Raw genomic sequence first — 23644 nt, 5'->3', positions numbered from 1 at the left:
ACTGACAGTGTTTTATAAATCCATCACCAAATTCGTTGTTATGAAGACTGGGAACGGGTTATCGATTTAAAACAATGTCAGTTATGGAAGAAAGCACTCTGGGGTTAGTCTTCTGAAATTAACTTGAAATGGGCTTGTCTCTCTTTACTGTCGGCGTTATTGACAATTCAAAGTTGAAAGATGATAAAGGGAACAATTTCCTTCCTCTCCATCTTCTCTCAGCTTTTCAACTAATTATTTTCAGCTGATAAATTACAGCAGTTTTCCATGATTTGTAAATTAGTTGTGTTCTTTTGTGTTGAATTGTACCTCATGAAAATATCAATTGATCATTAACGTTGTCAACAAGTTAATTGGTTAAGCCAGTTATCTATGGATGAAAGGTATTTACCAGATTTGCAATCAATATCAATACCTCTCGTAATAACTTTGAATCAGTGTCAGTAATCAGAGGAAAATTATTTTATAATGACTGATCGGAACACTGGACATAAAATCTTTAAAAAGTTGCATCCTTTTTTGGGAGGGGGTAGAGGGTCACAGTGAGTTGAGCTTTTCTCAGTATTCTACTGTGTGTTAGAACATTTCTAAAAGGAACATGAGGTGAAAGGTGAAACTACCACCTCCTCTTTTAAGTGTGTCCACTGGAAGATGAAAAAGTGAAATGAGGAGAAGACTAAGTGACTGAGAAAGATGAAGTCATTCAGGTTTCAGTTCAAAACAAAAAGCTGAGACCATGCTCAGAAATAGAATCATTAATATAAAATGTTTAGCTAGGGAGAGATCCAATATAGTAGAGTGCGAGCTTTATTGGCTTGAGTCTGGGGCTCTCTATGAATGACTGTTTTTCAATTTTCACCAGGTAGTTCCTGCCATTATGTGGATGGGAAGCTGTGCGCTGTGTCATTAGTGTGTTTATGAGAAAGATTGCCAGTGAGAGGGTTAAAGACAGATGAGAGTGGAGGGGCAGGAAAGTCGGGGGAACAATAATCATGTTAGTGACCATTTGACTCAGCAGCTGTGGTGTTTGAGTGGACGGTCAGTCACACTGGAGTGAGTTCAGTGCAGACACTACTCCAAAGATAAACATTAACAATGACTGTTTAAACTATCTTACCCTCAAGTAATGGGGAAGATATTCTTCGCATTATCACAAAGACAGTACCTTATTATGGATCATAGTATTTCTCCATTACTGTCTTGTTTTCCATAACGTATATAATACAAAATTACAATTTTACATGCCGTTTGGCTGATACTTTAATCCAATGCGACTTACAATTAGTGCATTCAACATCTATGAGGGGCCATTTAGGGGTTCAGTATCTTGCCCAAGGACACTTTGGCATGCAGATGGGGGAAGACTGAGGTTGGACCGTTGACCTTCTGGTTGGAGGACGACCACTCCACCCCTCAGCCACATTTCATTAATTTTTAGTTACCAAGCTGCAATATTAAGTTCGAGGTTGGGTTCGAGGTTAGCGACAACAATGAAACAAGCAGAGTTACTTTCTGCGGTCAATTTTTTTCCCTTTCCGCGGTCAAGAGGGCTGTCATTTGTGAAAACCCAGTCAAGCCAGTTGCCACTTAAAATGTTACACTATTGTATCGCGACTGGCTTTTCAAAGTTTTCACAAATGACGGCTCTCTTAACTCACATTCATCCACAGTTTCATGGTCAACATCCATTGTGTGGCTTTGGCATTGGTGATTTCTGTTAAAGTGCTCGTGTGAGAGGACTCGGCCACTGTAGGTTTACTCTGGCTGAACTGTTGTCTTGTTTACAGCCCATCTCACTCTTATTCCTTGCTCTGCCGGATTATGTTGTAGTGATGTTGGCATATTTTCAGATCTCCACAAATCCTTTGTTGAGTGCATAATTATCATAAACAATAGACGATGGCCACTTGTATAGGAATATCCACAATCTAAAAAACATAGAATTTTACATCAGAGTATATAATATTTGGTGAACACCTATTAGGGTGATGAATATAATGTGTTGACTAATGAAATGAAGCTGTGGTTCAAGAGGAAGAGTGGGCCATCCACTAAAGGGAAGGTTGGTGGTTTGATCCCAAGGTCCGTACATGTTGAAGTGTGCTTGTGCAAGAAACTGCACCCGATGCACTGGATGAATGTTTACAAGGATGGGTGAAAGTGGCTCATGGTGTAAAGTGCTTTGAGTGGTCGTCAAGGCGACAACAGTGCTACCTAAATGCAGTCCTATCATGTAGCTGCACGATGGAGACAGAGATAAACAAGCATCAGTGGGAATTAGTTTGTCAGTTCTACCTCGGTACTGGAGCTTCTGGACCCGGTTGTTGGGGCAGTCCTTGCCCTGCATGCTGAAGTTGATATTGGTGCGGATGCAGCGGTTGTTCAGCGGCTGGACCGGGCGAATGTTGTCGCTCATGCTAAGGAAGATCTGAGATGGCTGGTTCTGGCTCAGCAGGCGCAAAGAGTGCATCTTAAATATAATAGGGAGACAGGGAAAGAGACAAAGAGAAGAGAAAAGTATGCATAGGCACCATTGAAATGTGAGCCTGGCGTGAATTCACTGCATTATTTTTCAGACAGACAGGATGAGGGATTCGCCAGAGGGAGAACATTTCAGAGTAAAAGCATGATTATTGAGCTGACATAACCTTTTCTTTAATTCATGATTTATTGTGTAATAAAAGAAACCATTAATGAATTTACAAATTATTAAATGTTACATATGAGAACTTGAATGAAGCAATATTCTTTTAACAAATTTTTTTTATATTTGCAATTTGAACCATTAATTGACATTCATAGTTTATATATAAATTATTCATAATTCTGCTCTTTATTTTCCATGAAAAGATCGAATGGAATTTTGTTCTTTTATTTAACGATTCATATATTGATATGCAAATTTATGAATGTATATATTAATTTTACAATAAATTATTAATTGATGACATTATTTATAACCAAATCTGTGACACTAATGGTCATCCATAGGCATGTCTCTACAGCAGAGAAACATCCTTATTTCAGGTGTGGATTGGTGGCGAAGGCTCACCTGCATACGTGTGAGATACACAGGCTTGTTCATCAGGAGCCATGTGACCGTCTCAAAGCACGGAGGGATGGTCATCGATCCCTCATATGTGATGAAACTACTTGTGTCTGGGTAAATCTCCTCTATGTTCAGGCCAGTCAGTAGATACGCGTCATCTGCAGGGAGAAGGGGATTATTATGTATTAACAAGAGGATGATACAGCACTGTAGTTTTTTAACAGGCCTGCAAAGGTAAAATAAGTATTTCACAAAACATTAGAGAAGAATGAGGAAAAACAAACAATTTGTGATTAATTTCTGTGAAACATGGCCACAATCTTTGGACCCAGGTTCACAACTTTTCAAAATAAAAGCTGGCTTGATGGTGCAATGATTGAGATTAGTACCCGAAACACCAGAGAGGGTCTGTGTCAGTCAGTGAAAAAAATAATCCAATTATGAAAATGATCTGGCAGGACAGATATGATTGCACAATTGCTGACCACTGCTGTAGTTTATCCAAGGTCGTTGAAGAAGACATTTTCAACTCAGTCCACAGACTGATGGCACAGTTTGCCTGATGATACGATTTTTATTATTATTGAAAGTATCACATGATCATAATCGCACCAAATTTGACAATCCACTTCCCTTGGCCATTAACAAGAAACATGCCATGTATGAAGCAGATACAATTAACATTTGCCGAGATATGCATTCCACATAGACAGACAGACAGATGTTAATTAAATTAGTCATTAGATAATAGGGCCCAAGTGGCCAGGTTGTGAACCACAGTGTAGTAACACACACATGCATGGAGATATAACCTGGGTGTTTATATTCCCCCACATGCTCAAGAACCTTTGTGCAGGGAATTTTCTTAGCAATTTGGTACATGGGACTTCTATTAAAGCTACTATGATCAGTATGTTTATATTATCAGTGTTATCAGTATATTATCAGAATCTCAGGGGTAAACTTTGTTATAGCAGAATCCAATACAATTGAAGTCTTTAGATGTAATAAAACAACAGAAAAAACATAAAATGCCTCTATACTGCTCGTGTGGTGTCACCCAAGTTTCCGCAAGCCACGACATTCATATTGACTCGAAATGAGGTCATTTACATAGTGTTTTAATCCTAAAAGTCCACCAGAAGAGGCTAAACTAGCAGATGTTAGCACATCTGACGGTCCGTGAATGCACCTTGTTGGAAGATATCAGTGCACATTTAGGCTTAAAACACAATGTAAATGACGTTGTTTTGAGTCAAATGTGAATGTCGGGGCTTGTGGATAATTGGATGACACCACAGGAGCAGTATGGAGGCATGTTGTGTTTTTTCTCTTGTTACGTCTGAAGGAGGAGTCACCATTGATTGGATTGGATTCTGCAACTACAAATTTGACCCCAGAAAGGTTTTGAGGACTCAAACACTTCATCCACCCCTCCATCGGCACTGTGGTGAGTCGATGATGAGTGAATTTTCATTTTTCAGTGAACTATCCCTTTAATGTGGGAAACAGCATAGGCAGATTACCAGTCACAAGGCTGGTACACACACACACACACACACACACACACACACACACACACACACACACACACACACACACACACACACACACACAGATATACAAAAATGTAATAGATGCTGTTGACTGCCCACTGTTATAATACACAACTGTGTGTTGAGGAAGTTTCACATTCATTTTCTCCATTGACATTTCATAAAATCCTTTTTAATCCTGGCGCCAGGACAACCAGATATGAGATTAATCGTGACCATAAAACGTTTGATTTGGAGCAAAAAACATATTGGGAAAAAGAAAGAAAGGCAAAGGTTCGGTGCACACAATTATTTTAAGAGTGAAGGAACAACACTTCCCATAAACCATTGTGATTTTTGTTAATATAGTGTTGCAATATATTTGTTTGTATCTCATATGTATGTGTATAGTATTTCATATGGAGTATAGTTTAACAAGCTAGTGTAGTAACACTGAACGATCTGATCGTAGATGACATGATTTCCACATTTCCATATTAACAGGGAGCTCCACCAATCAGAGACATGGCTATTTTACCTGAGGATTGTGGGTAGTGTAGTATTTCTCCTTGACATCGCGAATAGAACACGTTTTTTTTCAAACGCAGTTGTTATTATATAGACTTGTGGCATTAACAAGAGCATATAGCATTGTTTCACGATCTTGTAGCTTGTGGTAAGTCTACGTTGGATTGTTACAGTATTATGGCATCAAAATCTCTATAGCATTTTGATGGGAGTATATAGAGGATATAGTGTATTTGAAAAATAAAAGGAGCAGATGAGGAGTAATTTCAATAATCATGTCTGGGTTGGTCACTAAACACTGAGTTTTTTTTTGTGGGAACTTAATAGACTACACTCTCCTCTTAGCTTGCACACAATAAACTAACCCCCCCCCTCATCACACACTGAGCTCATCTTTCAAAACATTTTCTCCCACTTCTTATCCACACATATCATTTACTGTTCTGTGAATGACGGGCTGCTGGTGATGCAGCACAAAAGCTCTTTTATCCAAACTGTCTCCACTGTCAGGACTCTAATTAGACAGACTGCAACTCTCTCTCCTCCTCTTCACACTTCAATAGCATGCTCCCAATAACTTGTCATCTCTTGGGCCTCTGCTGACAAATGGGCTGCGTATTTTTGATGGGGGTCAGTGTGGTGGACCATTGCAGCTTTAATGCGAATTCTATTGTGTTCTGCATCACTATTACATACTGCACCTTGTAAAGAGTATTCATGAAAATAATATTAATTTATGAGAAGGGCCAGCTTAAACTGACAAAATCCCTGTTCTCTGTTCTGCTCTATATGCTATTACGCCTCCACCTACAAAAGCTGAAGAACAGATCTATCACTGATCTTTGATGGTGTGGCTGAGATAAATAATTCTCTTTGGATGGTGTGGATGTGTTCACATATGTGCTTTTAAAAAAGAGTTAGTCAGGCAGCATTACTGGCTGAGAGGGGATGTGCTTAAGGACTCATAAGCTTGAGGGGGCAGTGTGCGACTCTGTGTGTGTGTGTGTGTGTGTGTGTGTGTGTGTGTGTGTGTGTGTGTGTGTGTGTGTGTGTGTGTGTGTGTGTGTGTGTGTGTGTGTGTGTGTGTGTCAGTGGGTGTGACACGGTGTATCTAAGGGAGTTTTGACAGCTGTCAGAATCCATGCTCCTCTTCAGCTCCTCCAGCTGGACCCCGAGGAGCAACCCCACCAACCCTCGCCGGCAGCCTCTTGCGCCGCTCAGTGCCTCTGAGACTCCTCCCTGCCACAAGGGGTCAGTGTGTTTATGCAGCTACTCACTGCTCCCCCCATTAATCCAATTATTTGTCTCTTTTTTCAAGATAGCCCCGGGCCATCTCTGTGCCGATGCTGCTTCTGCACCATGGCAGGCTGGCGGAGGGAATCCTCGGGAGAGCGGCTGTCGACTGCTGCCTAACATGCTTCCTCACCAACATCCTCCTCCAGCTATCAAGAGTTCTCATGCAGGCCTCTCATCATCCCCGTTCCGCAGCATCCCTTGAACTGTCACTTTGAAATAAAAAAAATGATGCTTGGAGAGAGACAAAAAGCAAGGCGCCTGTTAAAGTAAAACCTATTTGATTGATGAACAATTGACTGTTTGGTAAAGTCCTCCCTCAAACAGCACCTTTCCAATCATAGCCCACGATATCTCAGAATGGCTTAGCGGTCACAGTTGTTGTGGTCTTTACATGTTGAAGAAGTCAGCGGGGGGCTGTGTTGAGAGGGATGCAGTATCCTACTATCCAGACTATCTGTATTTCTGTCTGTCCTTTAATTTTCTCAAAAAGCGCTCATCCGATCATCTTCAAACTTGATGGATTTGTTGCAGTGGGAATTTGATGCAATTTGGACACAATATTACAAAAATTTGTATAAACAGGGTGCTCTGCAGCAGCCAGTGGGGGCGGGGCAGTGTGCCTTCAGTCTGTGGCCTGAGTTGAACGAGTTCTACATTCTCAGATAAACTACAGCAGCTGGGTCAAACCACGAGTCCGAATCGCTGCTAGATTATTTTTTTTTCATCAGACATTCATTGGTGTCGCGGGTACGAATCTCCTTCATGGCAGCAGCATTCATATCAATTTGTATACAAAGTAAGAGCACAACGTTCATTTTGTGTCTGCAATGCTATGTATGAAGCTGAAATACAGAGGTTTTATTTTGAAGTTGTGAACTTGGGTCTGAAGATTGTGTTGATGGCTTAAAAGACCTCTGGCTATAAAAAAATAAATAGCATTCAAACTGACATGTAAGCCACACACACAAACAGTGAAAAACATTGACTATGAAATCATTTCAGATAAACCAGGTAGGATGAACACAAAGTTTTCTAACTTCACTCTGCACCATAGACTGTTTATAAAAAGCTCTGCACACAACATCCAGCATACAAACAATAAAAAGAGAGAACAGTAAATTGTACATCTGTTTGAGGAGCATTAACACAGGCTAAGCTAACAGCCCAATACGAAGTTGCAGGTTTATTGAACAGTAAAGTGGTGGTAGTGGTACAGATTATTCGACATTTAGATTTCTTCATAGTCACTTACTTTTATATGTTATTCTTGTTATGGTGTCTCTGTTCAGCATTCGATTCAGGAACGAGTTCGATGCCTCTGCAATCTGGATTAAAGGGACAGGAAGAAAAGGGTTTATGTTACACTTGAAAAAGTAATAAACTGACAACTGAAAAATAAACTCAATTCAATTGACTTAGTCCAGCATCTGAAGGATAATGCCAGTGTATTTTTTTACCCATCACATTTAACGCTCATGAAATATCTAAACCCACTGATGTATTTTGCACCGTCAGAAGCTCCCACACTCTCCTCTACTGCTGCTTTGCCTTCTGGAAAACAAAGGCTCCCACTGTTTTCAAGACACCATTAGAAACAGCTCACAGCCACACACTGTTGCCATGACGAATCATATTCCATCTTTTTAGAAAACAAATACATTGTGCTTTTGCTCTAAAGCATCTTCATAGAGGATCAAAACAAGTTTCAGTCTATCAGGGATGAACGTGCCAGGATCCAGCGACCCTGCTGAATGTTACCATCCATTTTTCCTTAAGCTACATGTAGCCTCTCCCCTGCCACCACAACGGGGTCACAGCAATGTAACAGGGCCAAAAGAAAAGAAAGTGAACATTTAACTTCCCATTAAAGTCATATTTCAGAGAGTTAAATGAGAAGATGGATGATTGTACTTTATGTACTTCATGTGTTTGGATACAGGACATGCTGAGTATTTAAATATGGTCTGTATTTATATCGAGTTTTAACGCGCTTTGCGGTACAGTTTTTCCATTCACCCACACACATTCATACAGTCATATTTCTCTATGACACATCAGACACACACTCAGTATCTTGCCCATGTACACTTCGGCACAGGATTGGGTCGAGGTAGGGAATGGGGGAGACTGGGATCAAACTGTCGTCCTTCTGGTTATTGGATGAGCCGCTCTACCTCCAGGGCCACAGCTGCCTCAAAGTTGTTGTCTTTACATATACTTTTTTTTGTTGGTGACGTCTTTGCAAACTACATTTTAGAAATGAGACAGCTGGATTTTTAAAAATAATTTAACTAACACAGGTCTTTAATTGGTGTTGCAAACAAGTGGGACAGATGTTTAGTAATGCAAACTTACTTAATTACTTACACACACACCAACACACACACACACACACACACACACACACACACACACACACACACACACACACACACACACAGTCACGTCTCCGTGACTTCAGATGACTTTACATTGACTTACATTGAGTTCCTCAAGACTTACTCCAAACTTAACCATAGTTACTACTTGCCTAACCCCAACCTTAATCTAAACCTTAACCCTAATCTTAACCAAAACCTAACCTTAAAACATCACTTTAAAAATTATAGATCTTGCTTTTTGTCCCCATGAAGAAGAATACCCAAAACACGAGTAATACCTGGACCACACACACACACACACACACACACACACACACACACACACACACACACACACACAAACAAGACTAAAGAAACTTGACCCATAAACTGCACCAAGTTAAATGACTCCAATAGGTGAGAGGCATTTTCAATTCTTCAATGTTCAGTGAAGTACGAGATGCGTGGGGCAGTTCCCAACTCAGAGACATGCTTGCTAATTGTTAAAGGAAGCACATCATACTCCCCTGCCATTCTTAGACTCTTCTTTCCCTAACGCCATCTATACCTTACTCAATGAGATGTGTTTGGGCAAAGTGAGCAAAACGAGATGTGCTTGTCCTTGTCCTTGTCCTCCTCTCCCTGCAACTGAAATTACTTTAGCTCTACCAGAAACTCAAGCTGCTTAGTTTTCCTACTTTCTGTTTCTTTCCATTTGGTTGCTTTCTTAGAAAAGCAGCCAAGGGCAATTCAGTTATCCTGTCTCTTCCATTCCAGGAATGTCCTCACATTAGGTGGGAGAGAACTACAGCCGTAGGGCCTCATGGTCAGACACAGGATAACCATGAGACACATTTTAAAGATCCACATGTTTCTCTCTGTTACATCAGTCAACATTGAAGTGGGTGCTTCATTGGGAGAAATGGCCTTTCCATTCTCTGTAAAATCCGACCCCAATGTCTGTCTGTGGACTGAGAGTTTAGTTTTCACCAGTTTCTCACGGAGCTGCAGTCACCCACTGCTGTCCTAAATCGTGCCTCACGACTCCATGCCTAGAATAGGTGGTGGGGGGTATTCCTGGCATTTTGAGTCACAGTGGTGAGATCGGAAAGTTATAAAGCACAAGTCTGTGAAAAGTAGGAAAAAGAACCTCCTGCTCTGAACAAAAATTTGGATAATTACCTGCACCACACTACTACAGAGTGACTTGATCAAACAGTCAGCTGGGTGGGTGTGTGAGTGGTTGGCAGGTGAGTGGTCATGTGTGAGCGTGATTGTGTTTTTTCATGGGTTCTTTGGATAAAACCGCAAAAGGCATGAACAAAATTGTCTTCCCTGGACGTCACTACCTCTGAATTTGCAATGCGAATTGCGTTGGTAATTTCAACAACTTTTGCAACGACCTTCACTGAATGTTGTGCTCTATGTATTTTTTGAAGGGGTGAAAAAAAGTAGATCAACATAGTGTTGTAAAATAGTTAGGTCCTTTTTGGTATAACTGTTTCACAAAGGTTTAGTCTAAATAGTTTTAGACATTTTACACATTGGTGACCACAAACACTATTACTACTTTTAAATCAAAACAATTCTAAATCACTCAACAATGTGTTGGTTTATAAACTTATAGTACAAATTGGCAAGTACAAGATGGAAGAAAGATTTTCCCCTTCTGAATGTTGATGGCATGACAACATAAGACACATGGGGAAATGTAAAAAAGGTTGGTCTAATTACCCTAGGATTTAAAACCTGTTTCTGATGCAGATCTGATTTCTGATATAAACTCATAACCGTCTGTTGGTCAGTTGAGTCTGGGGGAAGTCAAGTGAAAGATATAAAAATGTAACCACTGTAATACAGTCACTGACCACCATCCTGCTTTCCACTGTTTTCTAACCCTGTTTTCCATCTTGAACATGACAACAGAAAGCTAAGGTGTCTACTGGCAAAGGGAAAGGAAAATCCTTTCATAGCAGGTTCGCCTATGTTTTAAAAAAACATGCATGAACGTGCTTAGTTGCTGAAACAAGGGTATATATTCTTTTTTATGTTTTTTAAACAAGGACAATGCACAAAAACATTAATCTCAAAATGAGAAGAGATGATTTATGCAAGATTTCAGCTAATCTCCATCTGCAGACCTTGGGCAGGTACACGCTAAAGCTAAAACTACTAAAACATTAATTTACATACAATTTATAAGTTATACAGAAAAAATCTACGAGTACACATCAGCATATACCAGCACATTCATTCAATATATTGAAAAATTGCAATTAAATACAATAAAAAATCTGAATCACTTTCAAATTATTGTTGACATGACAGAGAAAATTTAAATAAATTTGAAACATTTTTTTTAAACCACGGGGAGTGAAAGTCTGTGCAAATTTTAAGCTGAGCTGGAAGCATATTCCAATGTTTGAGGGCCGTAAATGAGAAAGCAGATTGCACAAAGGCAGTCCCCCGCAGAGGGAAGTTTAAGTCTGAATTTAGAGCAGATCGAGATGTTCTGCTCATTTGCTCCGAGCGGAGCAGAAAAAAATCTGGCGGAGCAGCGTTGTGCATGATCCTAAATACCAATCGTACTTCTGAAAACAGAATGAGATTTTGAAAACTGCAGAGGTTGTATTTAGACAGTAAGTGACAATGATGGTAATTTAATGATTTTCTGTAAAAAAAACATTTTAAGGTTTGTTTGAAAAGATTCTCCATTGGTTTCAGTTCAGTCGTACTGGCCTGAGACCAGCAGGAAATAAAATAATAAAGATGATGAAAAAAGTCACCATACTATGCAAGACACTGCTTCCAGATGTGTTTTATTTTTTACTGCTATAGCTCCTTCTGAAAAAAAAAAAAAAACTGTTTCATGATATTTTTTACAATACTATAGATTTATTTGCTGGCATGGCATAAGGTACTATGAAACCAATTACCCTTATCTGTTGCTGCGACAGAGAAGAAGCTAGCCAGAGGTGAGAAGCAGTTTAAATCCCAAATGCTCAGCTGTTGTAGTTGAGAACATAATAACCACACCACAGCTACTGAATTTGTGTAATACTTAATGCAGGGTACGCTGGCTATAGTATTTTCAGGTTTCCAAAAATTTGAAGTAAATCAAATATGAATCAATAGAACAGATTAGATTGGATGTCACTAACACTGTGGTTGTTAATTTAATTTGTTTGACCATCAGGTTTTTACACAGGCTTCTTTACCAGATATCTAGCGCAGATTCTCATATTCAGATCAGGTTAACATGTTGCTAGCCTCGAAACAACTCTTACTAATGATCCAAACTTTATTTTCCAAATTTTGTTGCCTTCTGAAACCTCTTTACAAACTTTGCCCTTTGTGTTTGTCAGATGTACAGCACCTAAGCAATGAATGGATTTTCCCTCCTACGCACTCTTCTGCTGGTTAGATGGGAGAATCGAGGAGGGTTGACCTGGGTCAGCGTCTCCTCTGGCTCTTCAAGACTCAAGGATGGTCCCTTTGACTTCTCAGCCTTGGTGTTCACAGTGCTGAGGACGTTGGCTAGCGCTCTGATCTCTGAGCCTCTCATTCAAGATGGAAACCTCTCATACACAGCAAAGAGACATGGGAGTGCTGCCACCACCCTAGCACTGCTGCTCAGCTCTGACATAAAGCCAAGGAGCACATTGTTTTGCTCAGCAGGATAATTGGATTGCTAATTGTTTGTGGGAAATGTGCAGGCTGAGCAGCAGAGTGAAGGAGTGGGAGCCCTGCAACCATCATGCAGAAACTAAATTTCACCTCCGACTGAGTTCTTTAACCAATATGTGGCTTCATATTCCAGTGTGATGAATCCACCCCAAAAACAATGATGTTGAAAATGAACATATTTTGACAAATTTGTTCAGTACAAACACCAAAATTCATACGGTAACATTCGATTCTACCTCATCCTCATCAACCGCCCTGAACAATTTCTGCATTGTTGAACCTCCCTTTAGTTACTGGCATTTTGCATAGATGCATGTCTTGGCTAAGTCATATACAGTTTATTTTCTTAGAAAAGCAGCCAAGGGGAATTCAGTTTGATGTTCTGAGACACAGAGTACACATTTAAGATTGATTCAGGCTTTGTGCATATAGGATCTAAATTTATCTAAACCTTTGTAGCCCGACCTGCAATGACTGTGCTGGCAAACAGAACTGAATAATGTGGGGAACCTTTTTCCTATCAAGGCCCAATTAAATTTTTAAAACATCTTTCGCAAGCCAAACTAAATCATTTAACACAACTCACTAACCTCTCTAATGCGGCAGCTGGAACTTTCTTTCTTTGGCAAGGCATCTGATGTCAGATGGCAGTGATGGTGAAGCTACTCACAGCTGGTTTGCTCAACTTGCTCAAACAAAGCCTCACTTTGGGTAGTACCATGCATGACTTGCAAAGACAGGAACTTCTCCCTTCGTATTAAATTCAGCACAGATCCCACACAGAAAAAAGGTTGTAAAGCTACAGAAGTTGGGCAGTACTTGTTATATCTGTTGTTTAATAGAGGGCGACAGAGAAACTCCAGCAACTTCTTGTAGTGTCCTTCAGAGTTCTCATAATATCTTTATCATGTCATTAATCTGCTGTGCGATGATTCTTTGAGACAATCACTTTAAAGCTGAGTTTTCCTTTTTGGTTAAGGAGCAGAGGATGTTGCACATTTTTTAAGCCCTATGAGAACAATTGTGATATGTGACTATGGGCTGTACAGACAATTTGATTGACTGATTGATTGAGTAAAAAAATACTCCGAGATTGGTTTGTATTATGATTGAATACACATTTTCGGTTGTGTCTGTTTCTTCTGTCTGATACATGTATTTAATATCATCAAGGCTTTGTTAGAGGCTCATGTAATTATTTAGAGAGTCATACAGCCAGTCATTAAAAACTATCCTCAGATAAGAAGACCAAGAACCAGAACAACAGATTGTTGGTTCTGCAACAGAGCATGTGGCCCCCACAGACCCCCCGGTATCTGCCCATAATCTGTAAGTTCTCCAAGAAGTCTGCAACAACCTAACTGCTAAGATTCCTGATTCCTGACAACCTGTGTGAACTTGTACCAATACAATTTGCTCTCTAAAAAAGGTAAAAGGTGGTCACACCAAATTTGTATTTGATGTAATTTTTTCCGTATTCACTGCACATTGCATTAACAATTTATGGCATGGTCAGGGGAGTGTCAGACTTTGAATAAGTTAGTATTGTAAAATACTGAAAATGTACTGATGTATAAAATGTGTCACTGCTACAAGTCTTTTTTTTAAAGACATTTTGACATGTCACAGTTATAAAATGAATGATGTCGGAATTGCATTCGGCTTCCATTTCTCATGGTGGACATGTCAAAACAACGATCCAGTCACTGTGTGGGTTATTGGTAATACCTGTGCTTTTTGTAACTCACAAGTCAAATTGCACTTAACATAATGTCAAGCCCGTTTTTATTTTGCTCCACATGTTCAATCATATTTATATGATGTAGCCAACTTGTAATGCTTCAACACTGACTAAACCAGATCATTGTAGCTCAAATTCAGAACGTGCAGAGGAATGTAAAAAAGATAAAAAACAATGTGACAGTCAGTATTATGGATTTCCAGTATAACCCATTTCGAAATGTCGTCCTGTAAGCCACTGGGGCATGTCAACATAAAATGTAATTATTGTGAGTGAAAACAGCACATTGGCAGACAGGCAGTTATTAAAGATATTTGAGACTTACCTTCATGAATATGGACACTATGACAAGTCCGTTGGGGCTTTTAGCAGCTTCTGTATAGTTTGTGTACAGCTCATGATTGTAGTGGATCAGTTGAACCTGGAACATATAGAAAAGACATGCAGAGAAATTGAATGAAAAGAAATCACAATTTTTCTGGCTGATAGATGCGATGATAGTAAGCATGATCTCCACACTGAGGACAAACTAAATATATCAGAGTTAAACACACTTGTATAAAATCTATACCCGGTTGCCTATAGTCAATAATCTCTCATTCTGTTAAACCCCTCCACCCTACTGCAACGTGTCAGATGTTTTTAAAGGGGAAAATCGATGTCGGATCAAATGTGTCCCATGGATTCACGCTCAGTTTAATAAGAAGCGCTGGTGTTCAGAACATTTTTATACTCAGTGTAGATGTGGATAGAAGTAATAAGGGATATAAAAAGGCAGGGATGCTGTCGTCGTTTTATCCAAGGCCAGCCGGCACTAACAGGGTGAGGTGAGACTGTATAAACCATCTCCCGGCATGAGGTTAACGTTTCCCTGACACAGCTGCTTCATCCACTACAGCTGTTAAATATTCCTGCATTTTAATGATGTTTGGACGTGGACAGGATGTACTGCCCCATTTCCAAGCAGTAAAAGTGGGTTTAAAGTGATTTTAAGGAAGTTCCTCCTGAATGACAAAATGTTGTCCAATGAGTTTTGACAGATTTTTAATAAATATGACCACAGAGAAATCCTCCTGTATAGCTCTTCATTCATCCTGTTGCTTTCTTCAGGAGTGAAATGATCTCAGTTTGCTAGTTCCAGTTGCTACGATACACCAACAAGACATAACAGAACCACTGCCATGTTTGACATCTTGGGGTCAGGGGGGTAAATTGTTTTTCTTCACAATTTTCTCTCCAATTTTGGTAGAGGTTGACTTTTATTTTATCAGTCCATAGAAATCTGTTCCAGAACTCCAGCCACTTTCCTTGGTGTCTAGCCTGGACTTTAAATTTTTGATGGGTACCAGGGGTTTACGTCTTGTGGTAAACCCACTGTGGTTCTGTGCATGAAGTCTTGTGGAATCTGACTAAAGCATTCTTGATTTGCTGAGCATCATAAATTAGTTTTCCTTCACCATACAGATGATGCACTTGGACGTGCCAGTTTCTAGTTTGCCCCTCTTTAATGTAGGCTGCCATACTGCTGGGTGTTTCTGTAGATATGTACAGACTTACTTTGAGCCTTATAATTATCTTCTGTACTTTCCTTTTCCTCATATTGACACTTGACTCTGAATCAACTCTGAAACACAGGTCTTTTGTGGATTAACTTAAAGTAAAACACTTATAGATACCCAAGACACATTTTGCAGCCAAAGGTATGAACCCTTGGAATTTGCACACTAAATGGAAACTGTCCTATATTTATATTGCACTTTTCTAATCTTGATGACCACTCAAAGCATTTTACAGAACAGTTTTGATATTAACCCATTCACACAGTGTAAAAATGCCATGCTATTTTATATATAAATCTTTTTATACTACTAGACTATTAAAACTTTACTAAAACACTGAAAAAAGTGTAAAATATGGGACGTTACAGTTTACTCACAGGCATCTTTGTGTATTTATTAAACTTACCGTGATACCACAAACCTGGTTAAACCCTTGCAACAAGGCTTAAGACACTATCCAGCAGTGCATTGCATCAGTCAATCTAAGGTGTGCCGGCCCAAATTTTGGTAATGTTGCAGAAATGTAAAAGTTTGTCTCAAACTTGTGGATTATTTACACATCATATTAGAGCCAAGCTAAAACATCTACCTTTAAAACATAGACACAGACATAGAACAACTTGCAATGCAGGAATAGCTCAAAGTAGAGTTGGAGTAACAGATCTGTTGGATAAACAAGACAAAAATAAATCGGTAAACAGATTTCTCTGTCAGTACGGTTACAAAAGTATAACTGCAGCGCTCTTCCAGAGTCCTGACTTTTAAAAAGTAAAAAAAATAAAATGTACGTGCCACTGGTCCTGACTTAATTTGTCAAAACTTAACCATATTACTGAAAGATCTAAAGATTCATATCTATTGCCTTTTGGCTGAAGCACTATATGTTTTATGGTAATTTACACAAAGAGCCACTATGAATATAAAGGCAGTAAAGCTCACATTTTTGGAGCACAAAAGTAGGGTAATGATTTTCAGATCTTTCCCAAAGGCCCCTCAGTCTTTCTCTCGTCACCTTCATAAACTTCTCATCCTCGCTCATTGGCAAAACACTCAGCACATACTGTACTGGCGGATATAAATAAACAAATGCAAGAGGAGAGTAATTATGAAATGCTCGATTGGGGGAGCGCAGAGCGACAGAACGTCTATAAATGCAATCAAGGCGAGAGAGGAAGTGATTAGGGCGCCGCGCTGATCTGATTAGATTTTTAGGTGAGAGTGGCAGAGGCAGCCAAAAGAACTCATCCACACTCCCTCAATGACAAACTGCACAAAGTTTGCTGCTGCTGGGCAATAAAAGGCCAGTGTGGGCCACAATAAAGTGAGAACGTCGGCCAAATAGAGACGAAAAAGAGGGAAGATTCAAAGAGAAAGAGGGTGAAAATAGAGATTGTAATTAGATAGAGAAACAGTTGAAGAAAGGGCAGAGGAGAAGAGCTACTGCTTGTTGGCCAGCAGCACTACATCATTTATCACAGTGTCCGTCTCCTCAAACAGACTCACACTAACTACTGGATACAGTAACACCTCTACACAGCTGAGAGGTGCAGCCCTATAACATCCTGTTCCCACTTTGTTAGCAATATTAGCAAACAGCATTTAACCACAATCTTTGTTAGCATTCAAATCCAAATGAAAAGTGATAGAGCCAATAAGCAACAACCTCATCTCGTTAGCATCAGCATTTGTTCCACTAGCATGTGTAAATGAACCGATATCCATATTTACTTATACTAGTCTCTACACCTGTACTGGATAGTAAACCTAACAAACTGTCATTTTAAACAAGATAAAATATGTTTTTTTTTAAGAATCCGACGCATTTTGTCACAATCACACGAGGCTTTGGCAGCAAAATTTCACTTTAACCCTCAATCGATATTTTTACAGGGGAATTTGATTGTGAATACATTAATTTGTTAATTGCATTGGAAATGTTTTGGACCAGTAAGAACAGGTTTGGTGATGCGCACTTCGGAGGAGGAGATTAGCTGTATAATGTAAATATTAGAAATTGTGTAAATAAATATGATAAATAAAAGAACTAGAATTATGTAAGCAATGCAACTTCAAATTTGTATCCAGAATTACAGAGGTTGAATGTAAAAGTGGCCTAGATATAAAACTAAAATAAAAATGACAAAGAAAAATATAAAATTGTTGTAATCATAAACTACATATTTAACTGGAGTTGATCAGAGTCATTTGTATGTTATTTAAGAAAGCAGAAAACATGTATAAATAATACAGCAATAAAAAAAAGGAGAAATTATGGAATCTGTAATTACTGGCATAATTATTAAAAAAGAATTGTGTTTTGAATTCATGATATTGAATCTAGTTTTTTCTGTCAGGTGTGAACTCCCTCCCTGATCAGTCCCAGAACATCCATGACATGATTTGGCAAAACATGAGGATATTTTATTAACTAAATGCTTATAAGTAAGTAAATTAATGAAGCATAAATGAACACATAAGAAAAGATGTGAATCGAGTAACAAATCTTTGAAAGTGGGGCTGCCCAACCGATGGCCTCACTCCAATGGATGAAGCAGACATTTCTAAAAGGCTCTGGCAAACAGAGAACTTGGCCGATAGTGCCGCCTCTCTGCTGGTGTCTCGGTCCGTTGAATCAAAGACTCTGTTCTACACTCACTTTCTTTTACTAGTGAAATTATCATGTAACATAAATTCCCAAAATACAACCAATCAAAATGAGTCTTATTGCACAGCCCAAAATAATAAAACCTGTGATCAAGCTGCACATGCATCTTGATCTTAATATATACTAAATTAAAATTGTTTACCTTTCCAATATTTGCCTTCACTTTTTTCTGCACAACATTGCATATATGACCAGGCAAGTTTTCACTTTGACATAGTTTATAAAGCATCACATGCTTTGATCAAGCCGGCATATCTTATTGTCATGTCTATTGATACACTCGTTATACACTTGATTGTATTTAACTGACAATACAATTTTACTTTTATCTTCACTTATATTTTAGACTTAATTCTTTATTGTACTTTCTTTTTTACTGTATTCTATTACACGTTATATTGTTCTGTACTGTAATCTTGGAGCAAGGTGGCAACAATTTTACTTCAGGATTAATAAAGTCTTATCTTGTTCTTTAGCGGGGCATGTAGTGGTTAGCCTCGTATCACATTAGCTAACCTAGAATATTCAATGACCACCAGAGTAACCTATCCATTTGTTATCAATTTGAGCTTCACCCATGGAGGATTGTGGGTAGAGGCAGGAGTGTGAGTCTCTAGGCTTATTGAAAAGCCCAGCTTGGATAGATGGCACTTACAGTGCTGGCTTATCATTGGCCTGATCAGTAGCTGGCTTTGGCAAGGATATAACCCCCACTCCCTTCTCAGTAGTCTTCATTTTTCCTCTTATCGTTTTGCTGTTTCTCAATAGCTACTCAATTTCCTTAAAATTCTATAAAAACATGGATTGCCCCAATGGGTTAATGTATCTGTCATTCTCCCGATGTCTTTCAAACAGCCAAAAGTGATGGTCACCACCAGAAATGACACATTTTCTGCCTGAATGTTTTGCACATTGGTCATTGGTCCCTTCCATTGGAATTTAATGCTTTTTATGGTGGAAAAGCCTCAAAAGGGCAACATCACACCAAAAGGCCAGTGACACGTTTCCAGGTGAGAAGCTCCACTGAGTGGAAGCGGTTTGAGACAACGCTGATCTGAGTGTAAAGGGTCACGACGGCTTGGCTGGTCAGTGCTCTCAGGAGTGTGTGTGTGTGTGTGCATGAGTGTGTATTTGTGTGTGTGTGTTGGAGAGGAGGGTGGTCATGACAGTCTCTTTATGGCATAATGGCCGGCCTGGCCCGTAGGGCAGGGAAATATGAAGGCAGCAAGTCGATAGCGGAAGAGAGGTGTTCAACATTAACGGTGAGAGGGGGGTTTAAAAGCGCTGGAATTCGAAATGACTCTCTCAATCTCAATTCCCAGCCATCTGTCCTTCCTCCTTCAGATTAACTGCAGTGTAGATCCATAAAACAAACAAACGGACGAGGTCTGCTACCGCACCAATCCCACTCTGGTTATGCACACGGAGGACCTGGTTTTTATTCAGATGTTTTACTGGATGATAGACGACAGCTGAAGCTATAGAAATCATCATCTTTGTATCCATCATCTGGGTTAACACACCACTGTGCTAATCGATCATAATCTCAAATTAAGTTAGCTTTGTTTATACCGTATTTATTTTGTAAATGTAGTGATGTGTTTTTAATTGAAGATCTACCACAAGCACCACACAATGAAGATGTAGGCGAAATGTGCCATTTAATAGGGATTAATGTGCCATTTAATAGAGATTAATGATAAATCCAAGAGAATAGGAACGCGCTCTCCTAATGGAAAGCTCTGTGACCAGCGATAGTAGCTGGATGTGATTTTTCATGTGTGCGACTGTGTTTGAAAGGGGACATATGAGCTGTGTGTCTGTGATTGATGGGGCTTTGAAATGTTTGGAACAGCTGCCTATGGCGAATCCTTCTGAAACACTTGACAAGAGTTGTAACAAATACAGCTGGATCCTGTCTGCAGCAAAGAGCGCTGTCTCCTTCGCTTTGTTAAGGCTAACTTTTTTTAACAGCCGTCATTGTTATTGTCATTCTGTCTCTGCGTGCACAAATATTATTTGAACGCACCACGTACAGTTTTTTGGTCCCTCGCCAAATAGTTTCTTCAGAGGAGGTAAACAACAGGTGATAACGGGTAAGGAAGGTGATGGAGTTAACAGCCACTCAGTGATTGCTTTTCAATCATTTTCTGTAGTGCAAAACATGCGTAAAGGGAAAATGAAAGAATAGAAAGTACTGTATAAAATGTAGTTCTCTAATATAGATTAGGAGTGGGTGAACCCTTTTTGCTATCAAGGCCATTTCCATTTTAATGAATCCTTCACTGGCCATTATCAGTTATCACACATATATTATATTCTATATTTTGTAAATGTATTTGTGTCTATTTCCCGTTTGTTTATTTTGTTTTAACTATTATTTGTGATTGAATAAAAAGGAAACTACACAAATATATTATCCTTATAGTATATACTTTACTTATCCGTCCAAATACGAGGGCTGGAACTGCCTCTACTTGTTCTGACTTGATATGGTAGTGATGATGATGAGGCTCGTTACATTGCCAGAGCAACTTATTTAAACAAATCCTCACCTTTGGTAGTGCCATGCTTGTCTGGCAAAGACAGCAGTTCTCCCTTGTATCAAACTCAGCAGAGATCCCACACATTAAGTCACGTGGGGTTTGCTTTGGTCATTGTTGGACAATTCCTGTGGTTTCCTTCAATGTTTTTCAATATCTTGAGTCAAAGCCTGGCCTCTGTAACACTGTCTCTGTCAGGACTTGGTTTTGTGAAAGCAGCTTGATGAGCACCCAAAACTATCTTTATACCAATTATCCTGCAGTTTCGCTGCATGTTACAAGCTGTTATGACGCCCGAGATTGGTCATTGGGACTCACTGGTTTATCTTTATAGTTTGTCCATTTCTCTTTGAAAACACGACAACCGACTTTTCTTTACTCACACCCGCCATGATTCTTCTCTGCACTGACACATAACAGCTACCTGTGAGTTTCATTCATCTTGACCATGACCTGACAGGTATGCAGCCAGAAGGGAGCATCTTGAAGAACATGTTCCATGTTATTTTCTGTGTTTTTTAAAAAATGTATAAATTGTCTCACGGGCTGGTTAATTTGATCTAGATGAAGGTGTTAAAACATGTTTTAGCCAATGTTATATTTTGTTAAAGTATGCCCTTACATACCAGTGATTTTTAAACCTAAATAAATCTGTATTTTTATTCAAAGTAATTGTCTGTTCTATTTGGTCGCCTGTCAATGCGTCTTATGGTTGTTCGGCAGAAACGGTCAACACTGATTTTTTAAAATCCAATTTAAAGTCACATTTTATGCTACACTTTTTAGATCTTTGTTGTTTCTAACAATCTATTTTAACCGGATCAAGGATTTTGGTTGTTGAATGTATGGATCTTAAGTTATAAGATATAATGCTGGACACATTTTATTATGAAACAGTTCTAATCACTTCCATTTGTTTCGAGACCTTTGGAGAAAATTTGGCTTCTGATAAAAACCTCCTCAATGACGGGAGAGCTGAGTGCAATGATCATAATGGTGGTGAAGTCCAAGGCTAACTTTTGGGGGTTTGTGTGACCCTTAGCAGCAGAATATTACATATTTAAAAATACCATTAAATATTAGATATTGATATTGACCAGTTCAGAACTGATATAATGGATGCTTTGTTCCAAAAGGTTTTGAATGGTTTAACCAATTAGCAAAAGACATTCATCACTGCCAACCATTTCCTAAAAAGCTAACAGTGGGGGTTCTAAGATACAAGGTTTGTCAGAGGTTGGAAGTAAAATTGTATGATCCCCAAAGAATGAATCCTAAAGACCTCAGTGAAAGTCCAAGTCCAAGGTCCACAAAGACCAGTATGTCAAATGTCTTCACCTTTCCTGTAAAATAGCATTTAGCTCAAAGCACCACTGTGCCTAAGCATAGCCTGGTAACAACTGGGTTTTATCCATTCCACTAAATTTGCAATTTCCTGGGTTGAAGCTTAAACTCAAAACTGTCAGTTTATTTTATGATCATGTTGCGTTGCAAACAGGAGCCATCTTTAAATCTCTCATTGCTGTTTCATCTTAAAAGCTTTTCTAAAGACCGGTTATACTGACAACAGATAGATGACCTGAAACCTGCAGACATGACACACATTTTAAGGTTCCATTGCCTGACCTGAACTGGGGATCATGTTGTTCATTACCAAAAAAATGCAGTATTGAACATAAAAATGTAATTGACTTGTAAGGTGAGTATTCTTACAAGTCAAGTACAAGGGAACAAATTTCAATGATTCAATGATAAGCCACATTTGATTGCCAGATTGTCACTATTAGAAGGTAAACAATAATATACACATAGAAGTGTGATGGCTTGTTTGGGTTTAAGTTGATGTTGCATTTACGTTTATGTGAGTAAGTTCCCGATTGCTCGGTTCGTAAATATACCAAGTGTTTTCTTTGTAGCCCCTCTATGACCTTACTTCAACATAACTTTGACAAAGGAATAAAGCAGATGAATTCTTCTCCGTGATGGATCACCTATGTTTCCACTCTGTGGAGCCACAGTCTGCTGAAGTGAACACAACGCAGTGGCTGCCTGGAAGGAAGGAAATCAATCTAAACACTTCTGGTACACTTTACTATCCTGCCAACCGTTCTCTAACTGCTAAATCATTCAGCAGAATGGTCCTTTAACCCGGGCATCTTGCATTGCACACATGGGAGACGTCTGCCTTCAAGGCTTTCTACAGGAAAGCTTTAATGCCAGAAAGCCTTTTTGCCAGACAGCTTGTAGGAAGTCAGGTGAGGTAGTAAAAAGAGGAGTTAAGTCTGCATACAGAGCATGTTGGGGGATGAAGGGGTCAAACACAGGACTTGGAGCCAGGAAACTGGGGTTCCTTTATTTTTTTGATCCATGTAAATTCATTATTTGTTAATTTTCATGTTAAGTTTTCAGTCAGTCTGGATTTCACATGATGCATTATATGTTTTGTGGAATGTTGTCAGATTAAAGCAAATGTGATATTGACATAAACACATTGGTATCAACATTTTCTGTATCAGTGTAAATGAGAATGACTTATAAATGGCATTTCTGATCAAACACTGTTCTCTTTTTTAATCAGAGAATAATGGCATGGTAGAGTGTTCTCTGGGTGTCTAAAAGGCGAGTCAACCTGGTGTTGGAATAATATTTTGAATATTTTAGCACTTATTAAAAGACCAAGG

The 23644-nt window shown here is 39.1% G+C and overlaps 1 protein-coding gene across 1 annotated transcript in view; it reads right to left on the bottom strand.

Annotated features, from left to right (window-relative positions):
- ca10a (carbonic anhydrase Xa) overlaps positions 1-23644 on the bottom strand; it is a 242363-nt gene that overhangs the window by 5352 nt on the left and 213367 nt on the right. The window contains exons 5-8 of the mRNA XM_035144864.2: positions 14522-14617; positions 7661-7733; positions 3053-3207; positions 2296-2470 (exon numbers count right to left, since the gene is read on the bottom strand). Of these exons, the coding sequence (XP_035000755.1) occupies positions 2296-2470; positions 3053-3207; positions 7661-7733; positions 14522-14617 (499 nt within the window). The remainder of the gene's footprint in view (positions 1-2295; positions 2471-3052; positions 3208-7660; positions 7734-14521; positions 14618-23644) is intronic.

The sequence above is a fragment of the Hippoglossus stenolepis genome, chromosome 21 (assembly GCF_022539355.2).
Source record: "Hippoglossus stenolepis isolate QCI-W04-F060 chromosome 21, HSTE1.2, whole genome shotgun sequence".
Lineage (NCBI taxonomy): Eukaryota > Metazoa > Chordata > Actinopteri > Pleuronectiformes > Pleuronectidae > Hippoglossus > Hippoglossus stenolepis.
The sequence above is the reverse complement of the archived record's forward strand: the minus strand, read 5'-3'. Positions and strand labels throughout refer to the sequence as shown.